The sequence below is a fragment of the Achroia grisella genome, unplaced genomic scaffold (assembly GCF_030625045.1).
Source record: "Achroia grisella isolate CSIRO2021 unplaced genomic scaffold, CSIRO_AGI_Agris_v1 utg640, whole genome shotgun sequence".
In the NCBI taxonomy this organism is placed as follows: domain Eukaryota; kingdom Metazoa; phylum Arthropoda; class Insecta; order Lepidoptera; family Pyralidae; genus Achroia; species Achroia grisella.
Window position 1 is genome coordinate 3,754,013 of NW_026712977.1, and position 15,442 is coordinate 3,769,454.

Below are 15,442 nucleotides of genomic sequence, written 5' to 3' on the forward strand. Positions count from 1 at the left end.
TAATTATCATTGTATAACATTTTCAATTCGTAACTTATACTATATAACTATATACCGTTGATAAAATCGTACTTTACAAGATATTTCTATAAGTTTATTCATTATAATTATACAATTTATGCATTGTAGTCTTTATTAGTAATCTAAACATATTCACAATTAAATTAAGTAAAATAATAATGATTAATATTTTTACTAGTAATCATGATGACATGAGATTACGTAATATTCATTTTGTTTTTTTGCTGACAGGAATATCAATTAAAGTCTTGGATGACTCATTAGGTGGTAAATGTAAACTCATAAAGTACCTATCCGTTGTAAATATGAAGTGTCATGAACTTATCTTAATAATATTGTGTCATCGTAGATACATGGTAATTCATATGCCTTCCCACTCCTAAGATAATGATAGTTATAAAATAGCATACATTGCTGTATCAAAGCAATAACAGGATATGCCAGTAAAGTTGCTGGATACGGAGATTTAATACTTTACTGCGTGGTATTGGAATGCGTATAGAGATATTATGCGTGGCATATTCTACTAAGTTCGCTATACATCTGTATATGTATTCAATTGTCGGTCATAATTATGGATACCAAAACTTACGAGGTATCAAAAAATACGAGTACGAAATTTTTGGTTTTTGGTACGATGACATTTTCATTCTTGTACAAATTTGTACGAGATTTTAATCTACGAAATATGGTGACGCATGTGGTTAGAGAGTCGAATTGAGATAATTAGTAAACCAGATTTATTTATAAAATGTGGCAAACAGAAAGAATAAAGATTATAATATTATAGGTAAATTTAAAAGTACAATTCATTCATATTAATAAATATAAGATTTTATGATTATTTTCAACGATAAATTAACTGAAAGAGCTTGAATAATTCATTCATTGATACCATCGACACAGTCGCATTTTCATGTTTCATACAGTGAGGTATAGTCGCTCCTTACTGGTACTTTTGGCCAACTATGTTTCGTCTACGTGTACATGGACCCTTTATTTTTATTCGTTGTCGCATGCAATTTTCTGCTTTCTTTCTTTCGACGTGTTTTGACCGACAACCTACTTTTCTTTTACTATAGGATAATTGCCCAATGAATGGAGCGTTGAAGTTTGTTGTTCGTTTAATTAAATGAATGATTATAATAACAATCACTTTAATCTCCACTAATATCCTAAAAAGAGAGCGCGTATTGTACGACTTTGTACCTACCTACTTACCTTCACCTAAAAACCTTTATTTAAAAAAAAAATGCACTTGAATCTTTTTAAATTTGACAGTTAAGATCGGGAGTTTTATGTACATTACATACCAAGTTTATGAATAAGCCAAAAATTTTTTAGTTTAAATATTATTAAAATGTATATGTAGAAATAATATTAAAATGTATATGAGGAAGTTAGACTAAATGATGTATCAATTTAGCACGCTTAATAATAATAAAATATAAATAAAAAAATATGAATTTTGGAATTTACGCTAGCTAGTTATATTTATGCTAATATATAGGATATTAAGCTATGTTTTATATTGAACTGAAAATAAATTGAATACATAAGAGATAATATTTCTTATTGTAAACACTGCGGGTGTATATCCTAAATTATTCTATGTGGTAAACTTATCAACATTTTCAAAATAACACATTTTGTTGTCTTTTCATTTCATCATCTTTTCACTTTGCCGCATTAGCCATGAGCTCTATTTTCGAGCTATTTTCAAAGACGCCGTCGAGATCACCTGTATTTTTCAGGATTACTAGAAGTTTTAAAATTGGAGGTTTTGTTTATTTTTGTAACAAAAACATAAAGCTTTGTAGTTTTGTTCGATATTATTACTGTGTGTAGGTCTGTACGAAAAGAAATTGGAATGATATTAGTAACATTGTAGATTCTTCAGTACACAAATATCATATGTTTTATATTTTATAAAAAGTACTGCTCATTTTCACTTGAATTCTAAGTGAAGATATTTTTAAAGTATAAAATTACTCAATATCCGTTAGATTGATTGTTAAGGCGCTTGGATAGTGATTTTGCCACAGTAACAACACTGTAATACAACCTTTGCAAGAAATATTTATAGCCATCGTTCGACTGAATTATAATTATTCATCTGGGCATTACTTTGTTTTCTTCGTGGTTGTTCGACTATTTGCAATTCGATCGGAGCCCTTAATCAGACGGTTCGCGAGATTGCTACGTGTCGGCCTCATGAATATGGGCTCCGTTAATTCCCGAATGATGGAAGAACTACCCCGAAGATTCAATGTGAGTGAATTCGATATTTATAATTATATCTCAGTATGAATTAATATAATTAATTAATAGTTTTCGTTCGTTTCGTTTTCGTTTTTTTTTTTAAATTAGAATTCAATAGTGTCTTTTCTCATGGAATAAAAATAAGATGCGTCTTGATTTGAATCCTTCTTTTGTCTTAGTTAAATAATTAGAATTCAATATTGCATTTATGTTTCTATGTTCGGGATTTTGTTTTATTGACGACTAGACGACTGATCTCAATGATTTAGCATTCTGCATTATTTCCAATCGTTGTGGGTTCGATTCCTGCAATATATAAAAAAATGTATTGATATAGGTGTTGTTATCTGTACCATATATTATATAATAGCTGAGACCGGGTAATATTTGGAATAAAAATTGGTTATTAGTATATTTTTTATTGGAATGAAGCAAATGCACAATTACAAGAAGATTGTAATTATCTATCTGTTATACACCCTTTCATACCAGACTAAATTTCAGATCAGACAAAATTATTATATAAATATTTTATTGACCTCGGCTATATTTATTATACGTATAACATTGTGTACATTTTTTATAAGATGTTTCGTTATTATATGTAGAATGTATATGTAATTATGTATGTCTATCAGTTCTTTAGTACTCTTCATATGAGATCTGCTTTGTTTGGGACTAGTAATAAAGAGATACATAAAGAAACTACTAACTACGGGGTCACCGTATACGTTGTCCAGTTTCTTTATGTTGTAAGATTAAGTTATAAAAATCATACCGAAAATAAATTCACCTATTGAAATCTTGTTCGTAATTATATTCATCGATTGTTCATTGAACCTAGACTCGCTAATTTGTTTATGCTTCGCGCACGTTCTAACTGCTTTATGTGTTGCTGTGTGTTTGTTGTCGACGCCTCGTTGTGTATTAACTGTACTAAAATATCCGTGATTACGTTACTAAGTAAACTAATGATTTACATCAGCGGTCGTCACACTTCTCTGGCCCAGGGCCATATAGGGTTAAGTGGATGTCACTGCTGGATTACAATAAGGGCATTTATTTGGGGCCATGCATTAGTTACGGTCATACGTATTTAATTATTTTTTTACTCCTATGCCTCGTCCTGTCATAGCTGGTCACATCTATAGGGTGACGATCTATAGGATGAGGGTGACCTAGGGTGACGTCACACATTTTGCATTTTTATTAGATTTTTAGATATTTATTTAAGATGTTCGACAATAGGTGTTATTTCTGTTTTTAATATATTAGATTTGTTCTTGTCACACATCGTCACACTTTATCGGCCCCCACGTGTGACTTAAGTTATGAATGGTTCCTACTAGAAAAAGGATATTCCGAACCTACAGTCAGTGATAATCATCAGGTTTTACAACTTTCCCAAAGAATGAAATTGAAAAATTTGTTCGAGACAATTTCAAAATAAAATTGTGTTATAAATATTTTTAATATGAAATTATTAATTTTTATGGTAATCATATACAAATTAAGAGTTACATTTAAACTGGCTTATCATGCCCTTCTGGTTGTTACAGTCTGTCATAGATGAATATGTTCTTTAATTTATTCAACAAATCTTTTCCCATTATGTAAACCCTGATTGATCTTGTTCAAAAAGTCAAAATTAATTTGTAGTCAAACTTCATTTCTAGATAAAAGTGGGTCAGTTACTGTCTTGCGGCTTGGTATACCTTTAACGTCTAGCTCTATATGTATTCGGAATTTTTACTCGACATTTATTAGTTGTGACTAAAAAAACAATCAACTAATTTATGTAGAGTAAAATTCAGGAATATCGTTAATGTAGTACATGAAATGTTTTGGTACATAGTCGACTATTGAAGTTATTTGTTTTGTCTCGGGTCTCACATTTACCAGCCAGGCCACATGCGCAGTTTGGCGACCATTGATTTACATTGAGAAATGTTTCTTTTCTCGGAACACGTATTTGTATTATTAATGATATTATTTTTATAATTGTTTTAAATATTTTTGTTGTTCATTTGAATTTTATTATATTCATATATTATTCTTACTATATTGTAGCTACCATAGAATGCTTATTGGTAAAGTCAGATCATATTAATATTGAATGTGCAATACTTGTATATTTATGAATATAATACATAGGTATTTTAGAAACAACTATAACGATTTGTATAAAAAAAAGTTAATATAGAGAGAAATATGCTTGCTCAAGAAATTATGGAAGTGTTACTCTATCCATGGTAGCTACGATGTGTTCGTTATAATTTATCTGTTGTTCTGCTGTGTTGTCTATTTGTATACTCACTTATATGTTCTCATACACTAGGCATTCATTAATTTAACTTGTATATATTATGAAATCGTTATTCACATTATATGTGTTATGAATGATGTATGAAAAATAATTAGGAAGCAATTAGTGAGTCGAGTCTGTATGTTGTATAGTATTTGTCACTTTTAATGCCGAGAAATTATAACTATTGAAAATCACCAAATAGTTTGAGCTGGAGGATGCGGGTCGGTCGTCGCCACGCTCCGTTACGACCACGAACCCGGTCATAAGTACTACGACGACGGCGCCGGTGACCACGACAGCGAACGCCACGGAAACGACCGTAACGCTGCCGCTACGACGTCCGCCCGCGGGTTCTACTGCGAACACGACGTCCACTCCCCCTAAAGAAGACAAGGAGAAAGGTAATATTACCATACCAAGAGTAATACACAAGTTTCGTGCTCATTCTTCTTATGTGATAGGTTTCCGAATGAGCGGTAGATTAAAAAAAGATAATGTGACTATTCAAAAGTCATTTCTATTCTATACTATTCAAATTAGCTGAGAACGCGGCGTGAAATTTGTAACGTATGTGTTATTCTGATGTATAGTTTTGTGAAAATCCATTCAGTAATTTTTGTCTGAAGGAGTGATAATAATAAGTAAGTATACATTATCCATTCATCCATCCAAACTCACAAACTTCCGAATTTATAATATTAGGAAGATTTTATTTGCTAATTAATGTTTGTATTATATATATTTTTTTTAAGTAATATAAGAAAATATATTGTTCCAGGTGAAGATGAAAAAGAACGGGAGAGTAGTACCGAAAGTAAAACGTCAAGTAACGCGTCGCCAGCAAGTACTCAAGCGGCGCTTAATGTTATACAGCGTCGTCGGCGACCGAAGCGGCGCTCTACTGGCGTCGGACATGTTGATATGGAGGTAATACTTTTTTTTTGACAACGGTTTTTGAACTAAATTTAATATCAACGAAGGAATACTCCCGATAAGACAATCTATTAATACAAAGATAGCTGCTGAGGTTACCTGTTATTGCATCAGGTTAGCGGGATCCAATCGATCTGCCCTATTGATGTCATGTGTAAATGTGTGATATAAATTAATTTACTTATAAAGTAGGCAAAGGCACTGTGTCTCAATCAAGCGGACTAGATTAATTGTGTCTATCGCTACTGGTTAAACTATACACTTGTCCGTCCGTTACGTTTATAGGTGTATAGGTTACAATGAATACCTGTAGTTAAGATAATAATACAAAGTGCCTACTATATTGGTAGCATGCTAGTTATATAGCAGAACTTATTCTCTACGGGCGGTGTGGTGGTGCGTTCGACATACGGTCCATCAGGGAGGATAGTGGATAGTCTTGGCCTTCAGCCGCTCCATAATTTCCTATACCTATTTAGATTGTCATCTGCAGATGCTCCATAATGTTCGGTAAAGCTGAAAGATACGGACAACAGTGTTAAGATAGTTATAAAGAAATGACCACGTAGTTTATTTTGCCATTATGCCAATGCATGCATCCTTATGCCAATATGAATGCTTATCAGTTTATGTACACATGTATACTGGTAGTCGTCCAATGGTCGAAATTGAAACATATTAATTTAAATTCTCAATTTGAACATTATGAAAGTTCTACTGTCAAAGACAATATGGTACAGACTATAAACAAAATAGTATATACGCGTGTATGTGTTAAATACATGGTAGAGTTGAAATTTTTAGAGCACTAACCATTGAAAGATGCGGAAATGCAGCACCTGGCGGCACAAGCGGTCTTTCTCCTTCTCTTTGTCTACATTTACATGCACATTCTTTCTGGTGTGATACAACGTACGTGTAAAGGCCAATACTGACTAATATTTTCGTGTGCCAGTTTCAGCGATATTTCGCCATGCAGTTACTGTAGATTTCGTTGCACGTGAAAACGATTGATATTTTCATTTTATGCGAGCATATGTATATTGGAATCAAGTAGGCAGTCGGTGTATAATGTAGGTAATACAATAATACCTTCATGCAGGTGTACATACGTCCGTGATTAAATTATTTTTACGTATCATATAACATTTTGAGCTTTCACGCATTTATATTTCGATTACACACACCCATTTGTATAAAAATGGGTGTGTGTAATCGAAATATAAACGACAACAACAGAGATGATTTTTATTATCACTGTTTAAAAATGGTTTCATGTGAATACTGCTATGGAACACTGACTACACTTGTCTCGTCTGCATAATATTGTAGTAAGTTTACGTAATCATGGTGAATTTAGCATATAAAAAGATGTAATAATCACAGACATGGAATCTATACAAATATTGTAAAAAGGCAAAATTTGTGACATTGTATGTTCGATATAATTTCACATATATATTAGTTTTTAAAAATTCTTGTACTCGTTTGATAGGTCATTTATCGATGGAGTCTATATACAATAATATTACTCTACGACCAATAGGAGTGAAGCTGCAATGAAAAAGTTGGGCGGGTTAGTCAGATAGTTAAATATATGACACTACTGTTTGTACTTTGTTGTCAATTGTTTTGCCCTAAGAGGGCTCAAAAACATAAAACCATCTCAATAATATTTAGTTGCGAGTTCTTGTATGGAATTAATATCGAAATAACCTAGCCTTCGTATAAACCATAACTGTACGATATTCCATACTGCTTCAATTTTGGGAAAAAGGAGTGCTTTGTTTACTTTACGTATTAATATAATAATGATTGTAATATACTATAGTTTTGTTAATAAATCCCATTATTTTTTTAGGACATCGTGAACGACCGCGGCGGGGGCGGAGAAGGCGACGGCGAGCCTGAATCTCTTCAGGTCAGTTTAGATTATAATCTACACAATAACTCCATCTTTTCAACCTACACATATAGTTGTTTTATAATTATCTAATTATGTGCATTTTTGGTTATATGATGTGATTCATATTGTACTGTCATCAGTAAGGTGTATTTTTGTTTATGTAATTGGATCGGCAAACAAGCGAACTGCCCACCTGGTGGTTAGCAGTAATACTTGTGTGTAGCGTACACATATGAACGCTATTTTTATGATATTGTAATTTTTGTATATGATGATTATTTTGTTCATTATACGTAACATAATACATAATGTATTGTTACAATCTCTTGTATTTATTTAATAGAATTTTTTTGAGTGATTTTCAAAAGGTCAAGGTTGTCAATTTAGCTGTATATTATTGTTAGCAGTAGTCATATATTTACCAATTCTGAATCCCAACATAGATTCAAAATATTTTTATGCAATTGTCTGGACTTAGTTCAGGTATTCGAAAGTTTTCATTTTCCATTCGGATAGTGCATTTTCACTGACAGGAGTCCTATATTAAGCGCTTTAGAGTATGGAATACGCTAAACTTATAAAAACTTACGTACACTTAAAATTCACGCGCATACGATTTTTAACAGTTGTTAGGTGTAATATAATAAGAATAATATTTTACTGTACAACAGTAGAAGATATATAAATGCTAGCCAATATTTCCGTCACAATGAACTGTGAATTAAAAATAAATGTCTATAAATCAGAGCATCTGCTCCGAACTGCCTATCCTTCGTGACACGCTTTGTATTTTGAGTTCACAATGTCTTCAATCAAATTCTCTTTTAGTTTAATCAAAGAATAATAGCGTCAATACATTGCCATTATATATATATATACGTTCCATATGGTGAATTACGTAAATATAACAGAAACTCAAATCATTTTATGTCTTTCTGAATCTCCATCATTTTTTTCTGACTCCATCATTTTTTAATAGCACAGATTGTAAAAAAGTGGGTTTGTTATAGGACTCAGTTTTGTTTTATATATTTTTTAAATTCTTTAGACTAAAATATATACAGTGATACAAGAAACTAGGAAAATAGTAATATTAAGTGCAATTACTATAAATAAAATCATATACATCGAGTAGTTGATTTTCTTACTTATGCTTATTCAGATAAGTTAATGTAAATATTACAAGTTCCGACGAGAGTATTTATATAATTAAAACTAAACATCAAGATAGTTGGCAATTACATTAAGGTCGTTAACCGCGAATTTAATTCGTACAGTAATTAATTTTTTTATTGCGTAGCTCGTCTTTTAATGAATATACGAACATATATAATACACCGTTAGTGTACTTTTACCATTTCGTATGTAAAATTATTTTTATAAGTATTTTACGAGAATCGTTTATTTTCTACTGTTTTCTGTGTTTCTATTGTCAAGGAATATCGATAAAAAAGGTTTTTGGTACGTTATAGAATGGCTTTGCTGAGGGCTAACGGGCATTAGTGACTATTAATATTTAAGTTTTAATTTATATATTACTAACCATTTCACCCGCATGAAATTTATATTCCATGTGTTATTCTAATATGTATGCTATATTACTTTAAAGTTTCATCAAAATCCGTTCCGTAGTTTTTGCGTGAAAGAGTAACAGAGATCGATCCATATTCACAAACTTACGCATTTACAATATTAAAAAGATAATTAGATATTTAATTTTAGATATTGGTTACTCAATCAATGCCCATCATTATTTATTATTATTATATTAAGCTTTGGACTATACGAGTCAATTTATTACTTCGTGCGGCCCATATGTATGTTGGCTCATATTTCTGTAGTATAATAAAAAGTTAAATTATTGAAATTATTGAGTGTGAAACAGGGGCGTCTGTGGACGTTTTAAAGACTACGAAAGTCCACTCCATTAATACGTCGCCGGTAAACGTGAATACCGAAAATATATGTTTTCTCATAGGTACCTATAATTAGATGCGTACGTACACTGCGATTTATAACCGCCGTCTTTTTCCCACATAAAACTTTTTTACGAAATTCACGCTTTTGCGTATGAAAAGAACTGTGCAAGTCGGAAGTCATTATAAAAATGGATGATACTTTTTTTTATTTTCAAATAATAATAAATTATTTATGTTTACTTTTAAATTATTATGATTTCGAAATGAAAATACTCTATGCTGTCACTCTTTTTCGTCGAAATAAATTCATACTCCGTGGTAATTGTATATAAAGGAAAGACTAGATTATCTAGAAAGTAGTAAGAAGTTCCAGCTATTCTGGTTATGATCAATCTATATGACAACATCGCTCTACACAGGCTGGAATTATGTAATAAATTTAATAATTCGATAATAATGCCTGATCCTTACATGAACACCTGTTGCAGCTTACTAATATTAATGACATTAAAATGCTGCTTTTTGCCAGAACTTGCATATAAATAATGTCTTTATTTAAACTATTTATAGTGCTAGTCGATAAGATACTGCTGTGTAGTAGTTTAGTAGTATAGTAGTATAAAATTACAAAGTTTAGGAAATAGTCTTTAACATTTCAACTTTAAAGACGACGAAAATTTGTGTGAGTTTAAAAAAGAAGCATCATCTGTTGGTCAATATTTCCTTATTTAAGTTTCAACAAAAAAAAAATATTGTAAATTAATACGTTTAAATAAATTGATATAAAAGTCCTAAAATGATCAATTTCAGCTGTCGAATATCTTATTGAACGTTATATGGTTACTTTACAGTTTTAGTTAGTTGCTCTTAAGTTTGTGACTTACAAATAGATTGAAGGAATTAAAAACATAGGTGGCGCATTTTATTCAGTATTTGCACAAAGCAACTATATTCGTGTACATATAATAGACAAAATAAATTTAGTCTATTTTTAAAATTTTTTACATCCTTACGGCTTTGGTGAATGCCGACGAGATGGGATATGAAAATATATATTTATTACCAAATTAACTACGGTATAGGATACGATATATATAAAATTTACTCGGCGTCATTTTAGCGCACCGAAGATGTATGTGTACGTTGCATTGACGTAAGCAACAATGGACGTATACTTTTAGCTGCAGTAAGGCTTTGTCCTCACAACGATGATGTTATAATGCGACTGCAGAATTAATGTGTTCCCTTCGATCTGTCCTTGTAGATTTTCAATTCGATTGCTGAACTCAGAATGAGTTTTTGGCACAACAGATTTATATTTCTACCTAAGTTAATTTATAGAAAATTAAGTGTGATGTTTGCGTTAATGGCATACAGCAGATAGCATGAAGTTACGTCTGTCAGTCCGCCATGGTGAATTCACCAGAAATTACCACGGTTTCTATTCGAGAAAGTTGCTTTGTAGTCCTAGTTGTAAGGATAACTATTAGCTCCATAGCAAGCAATAAATTGTTTTATAATCCCCATACTATCAGGAAATCGATAAACTTTATAGTCTCTTAATGTAGAGTGATTCTAAATGTGAATCAATTACTCAAACCCATACTATTCATACTGTTTTATTGCTTCATGTAGTATATGGTTCAATATAGTCGTACGTACTCAACGTGAGTTTACCAATATCAGCAGTTATAGGAGAAATTATCTTTTATACTCTATACTCGCTCGCTCTCGGCTTATACAGATACTTGTCTCCTCACTAACATTGCGTGTCCAACTTTATAACATTAATGATTGATAGAAAAGTTTGTGTAAAATAAAAAAAAATCATGTCGTTAATGTGATGTGTGTTTTTGATATGATTACAGTGTGTCTGTAATTGTTTAAATTAATGTTAATCCATGTAGTATCTGAAAATAGATTATCAAATCGAAATTAGAAATATTATGTCGTGGTCGCCTCACCAATACGGATGCGGGCCAACAACATATTCGTCAAAGCCTCTAATTAATGTACAATGAACGTGACATGTGGAGCAGATGCGAACGTTGTACACTCATATACAAAACTCATTTATTGTGATTGATAAACTTAAAAAAATAATTTGTGACGCCCACGGAGGTCGGACGGTTTAGCACAGCGCCCTATTTCTAATGGTTGCGGGTTCGATTCCTTGCATGGGACAAACATTTGTATACATGGGTATGACTATGGGTATGACAAAACATACATATGTATGTTTTGTACTTGGTTTGTATATGTTATTTTTGTTTTTGTCTACTTAGTTTGGCACTAGATGGCGCTGATTGAATTGTCTTGTCTTGAATTGAGATATAAAATTATTAAAATTATATATTTCAGTGTTTTTGCAAATAGTTTCACTGTTGTGACGATACCATATTCCAGAATGACATTGGCTATATATTATATTAACACATTGAAAATCCACAAATATATGTACATCCGGGTGAATACATGGCGGGTAATCAATTATTATATTTCTTAGTTCTATGAGTACCTACTAGATAACTGCGCATTTTATTTTTCAATTCACACCTAGTAACCAGATCAATATAAACAGACATAATCCATACTAATATTATAATGATGTAAAATGTGTGAGTCTTCTTTGTTGACTCTTTTTTGAGTTTGTTCGTGAATCTTCAGAGTAATTTCCTGTAATAATGATTGAATTTTTGAAAATTCTTACATCAAGGAATAGACACATATATAACATCACGCTAAAATAAAAACAAGCGGAGTTGTATTTAAAAAATATTGCAGAAAATGTAACGCAGACAAAGTTAAGCGCACTAGCTAGTCATAAATTCAAATGTTTATATTGTGCGAGGATCGATTACGTGATTATTCGAAGTAGGTGATACTTATTGCTGGACTCGTCACATTTCATTAGTCGTGTGAATTTAAAATATTAATTATATTCTCGGAACGCCCTTATAATATGATAGCACATTAAAATGATAATTGTGCAATTTAAAGGAATGAAGTCTTCGACCGCCGGGCGCGTTACATGTATGATTCATATTATGAGTCAAAGATGTATATGATATAGTGTTTTATCTTATATATTGTTTAGTATTTTAAACTGAGTTTCCTTACAAGGGTATTGTAAATTTCATTTTACAATACACAGTTAATACATATGTCAGGACATAAAACCTACTTTAGGCAGCATATTATAATTACAGCATTTAGTAGTTAGTCATTATAAGGTATAATCTGAAACTGCTAGTTGACCTAAAAAAATGTATGTAAGGAGTCTTTTTGATTCATGATATATATACTCGTATATATGTAAATATGATTGTATGTATATGTAATTACTGTAGTAAAATATATTTCATCTGTCAATATAATTTACACGTGATTACATCAAACTAAGTTCCGTATCAATATTAGGCTATCCCTTAAAGCAAGTAACTCCTCTGGTGGACGTTTACGTTTTTAATATATTTTTAATTTATTTCTACGAAAATAAATATTACAACAAAACGTTGAAACACCTGAAAATGCTGAGTCAGCAAATAAATACAAATTAATTTGTGACATGGCTCAAATATTTTAGATTTTGAGTACGTATGTTTTCTTACATGCCTTTGGTGCCGACTGTACACGTCAGTATATTATTATCATGCGACCCATTTTGATCTTTGCGACAATATTGATGCTATTGTTTTTTTAATCAATATATTATATGTAATGATATTTTGCGTCGGATCTTGACTAATTTTTATGTTATTTTGGTTCTACAATGTTAAACGTTATATTACACATTGAACTGCCAATAATATTATGACAACATTAAAAAAAGCTTTCTCTGTTTGTTGCATAGTAACTGTAACCTCGTAAACCTGTAGTTTCTCGTAACGTAACCGTAATATAAATTCGTATAAACCGAGTCTGTTATAGCAAAATATATAGGCCACTTTGCTTTCCTGTTTCTGGTGTCATATAAATGCTTTCTATATAATTTGCACTGTTATTTTGAAACATTGTCCAGACTAAACCTATTAAATTATTAGCAGTGTCAGTTACTTCATTCGTGGCGTATATGGAACGAATATGGAATTAATACATTACTAGTGTATAATTGAATAGTATAGAGGGTGCTATAGTATGATATAGGATTTCGATTCATTTTCAGAGTAGAACTGCTGTGGTGCTTGATGGTGCTATGTTCACGATGCTCTTATATCATGAACGATATTAAAATCAATACCATTGTAGCATGTATCACAGTAAAATTAGTATTCATATTAAATTATATAAGTGTAATACATCTACTGCAAATTCTTTAGGCTCACATTCCACACTGTCTGTGTACACTTACATATTTCAACTGTGGAATAATAATATATGACAGATATCGAGCCATCATCGTCCATCGTTCCCAACACTTACAGTCGGCAATACACTTCGCATAACACAAACAGACTCACATTAATATTATTCTAGTTAGGACAATTTTGTGGTGGATATAATATAGTAAGTAATTTATCATTATTTTATTTTAGGTCGGTAAATAACTTTATTTATATAAAATTAGTCATGGTAAACGTAATAGTATAAATACGAATTTTAATAATTTTCTTATTTCATCGTTAACCGTTAGACTTAATAGTAAAGAATTTTTTTTCTTTCTTATTTCATTATTTCTATATACTTCAAGGATTTTCTTACAATGTAATTCTTACAATACACAAATAGTTAGACGTATCTCTGCGTTCATCTATATCTACCTATTGTATTGAAATATCTTGTTTCCCAATGTACTTAATAGTCTTTTAATATTATCGGAGTCTTTCAAGATTGTTTTATCTTTCATTATAGATCATAATGAAAGATAAAACAAATCCAATCCCTTCAGTCATTGCAGAGAGAAAGCTATCCTTAACTACGAAAGAGATCTTTAATAACGCATTTCACACATACGTATCTGTTACCGAAACTCAAGTATGAAATGTACGCAAATCCTCTAGATGATTTATGTAGTCATTTCCTGATAAATATATATAGAACACGCGACAATGACATTGCGTATTATGGAACCGTAAAATACAAGTAAGAAGCAATTATTTTGGTACAATATGGTGTAATGTTTGTGTGTTGTGTTGTAAGGTTTAATTTTAGCATCACAGAGACGTGCCAGATGAACGTGTGTCCGTGTATACATTGAAATCGAGTTTCAGTGACCAGTGGCCCCAGTCCTGCATCAGATTTTATAAGGTCATAAATGCAGGTGCATTGTGTGGCTTTTATCAATTGACTTCAAAAATATGTTATTTCATTTAAACCGTATTTTTGAGTTACGTCATGTCGTGTGTGTTCTGATATTAATATGTTGATATTACTTCACTACCGCTATTTAAAAAGTCCGAAATAGAAGATTTCTTTGAATAGCGTCCTAGATTGCTGATTACTATCTGAATTTAAGTAATGTATAAAAACTTCGATACGATATAATAAGGTAGTAGGTCGTTTCAACATATCTATAATTACGAATTATGGGTATTATCATACTTCCAATATTATACTTATAAATTTGAAAGAGATTGATATGTATAGTGATTATTACAGAATCACGTGAACGTTTGAAATTAAAAAATAAAAGATTCTCGTGTAGTATATTTCCCTGATAAGCGTATAAAAATACCCTACTTTTTATCATAATTCCCGGGGAATAGCTGCGGAATATTGCAAGTATATTTAATAAGACGACCTATTAGCAAGTGGCCTATTAACTTCGTTCTACTGCGTGTGGTCGCTCTATTCAGAAAGTAGATAATATAAATAAACGCAAAATTCACTGCTGATTATTAGGTCAATAACGAATGTACTATATAGTATCGTACTGTTTACTACATTTACTCTACTTTTATTAGTTTACTAGTTTAGCCTGCGACTTAATGCCCGAGTGCCGTAGTATTCCAATAAGTTTAGAATACTAAAACGATTAAATTAAAACATTAAATTTAAATCCACTTTACCACATTGCGTTAGTTAACCGCACCGAAATTCGTTTAGCCGTTTCTGATTTTAGAGCGAGATCTGATGTATTTTCAAAAGAATAAG

At 31.3% G+C, this 15,442-nt stretch overlaps 1 protein-coding gene across 5 annotated transcripts in view; it reads left to right on the forward strand.

Annotated features, from left to right (window-relative positions):
* LOC131849224 (protein phosphatase 1 regulatory subunit 12A-like) overlaps positions 1 to 15,442 on the forward strand; it is a 78,715-nt gene that overhangs the window by 38,301 nt on the left and 24,972 nt on the right. For all 5 annotated transcript variants that reach the window (XM_059199247.1, XM_059199246.1, XM_059199248.1 and 2 more), the window contains 3 exons: positions 4,794 to 4,992; positions 5,370 to 5,518; positions 7,386 to 7,445. In XM_059199247.1, coding sequence (XP_059055230.1) covers positions 4,794 to 4,992; positions 5,370 to 5,518; positions 7,386 to 7,445 — 408 coding nt within the window. The remainder of the gene's footprint in view (positions 1 to 4,793; positions 4,993 to 5,369; positions 5,519 to 7,385; positions 7,446 to 15,442) is intronic.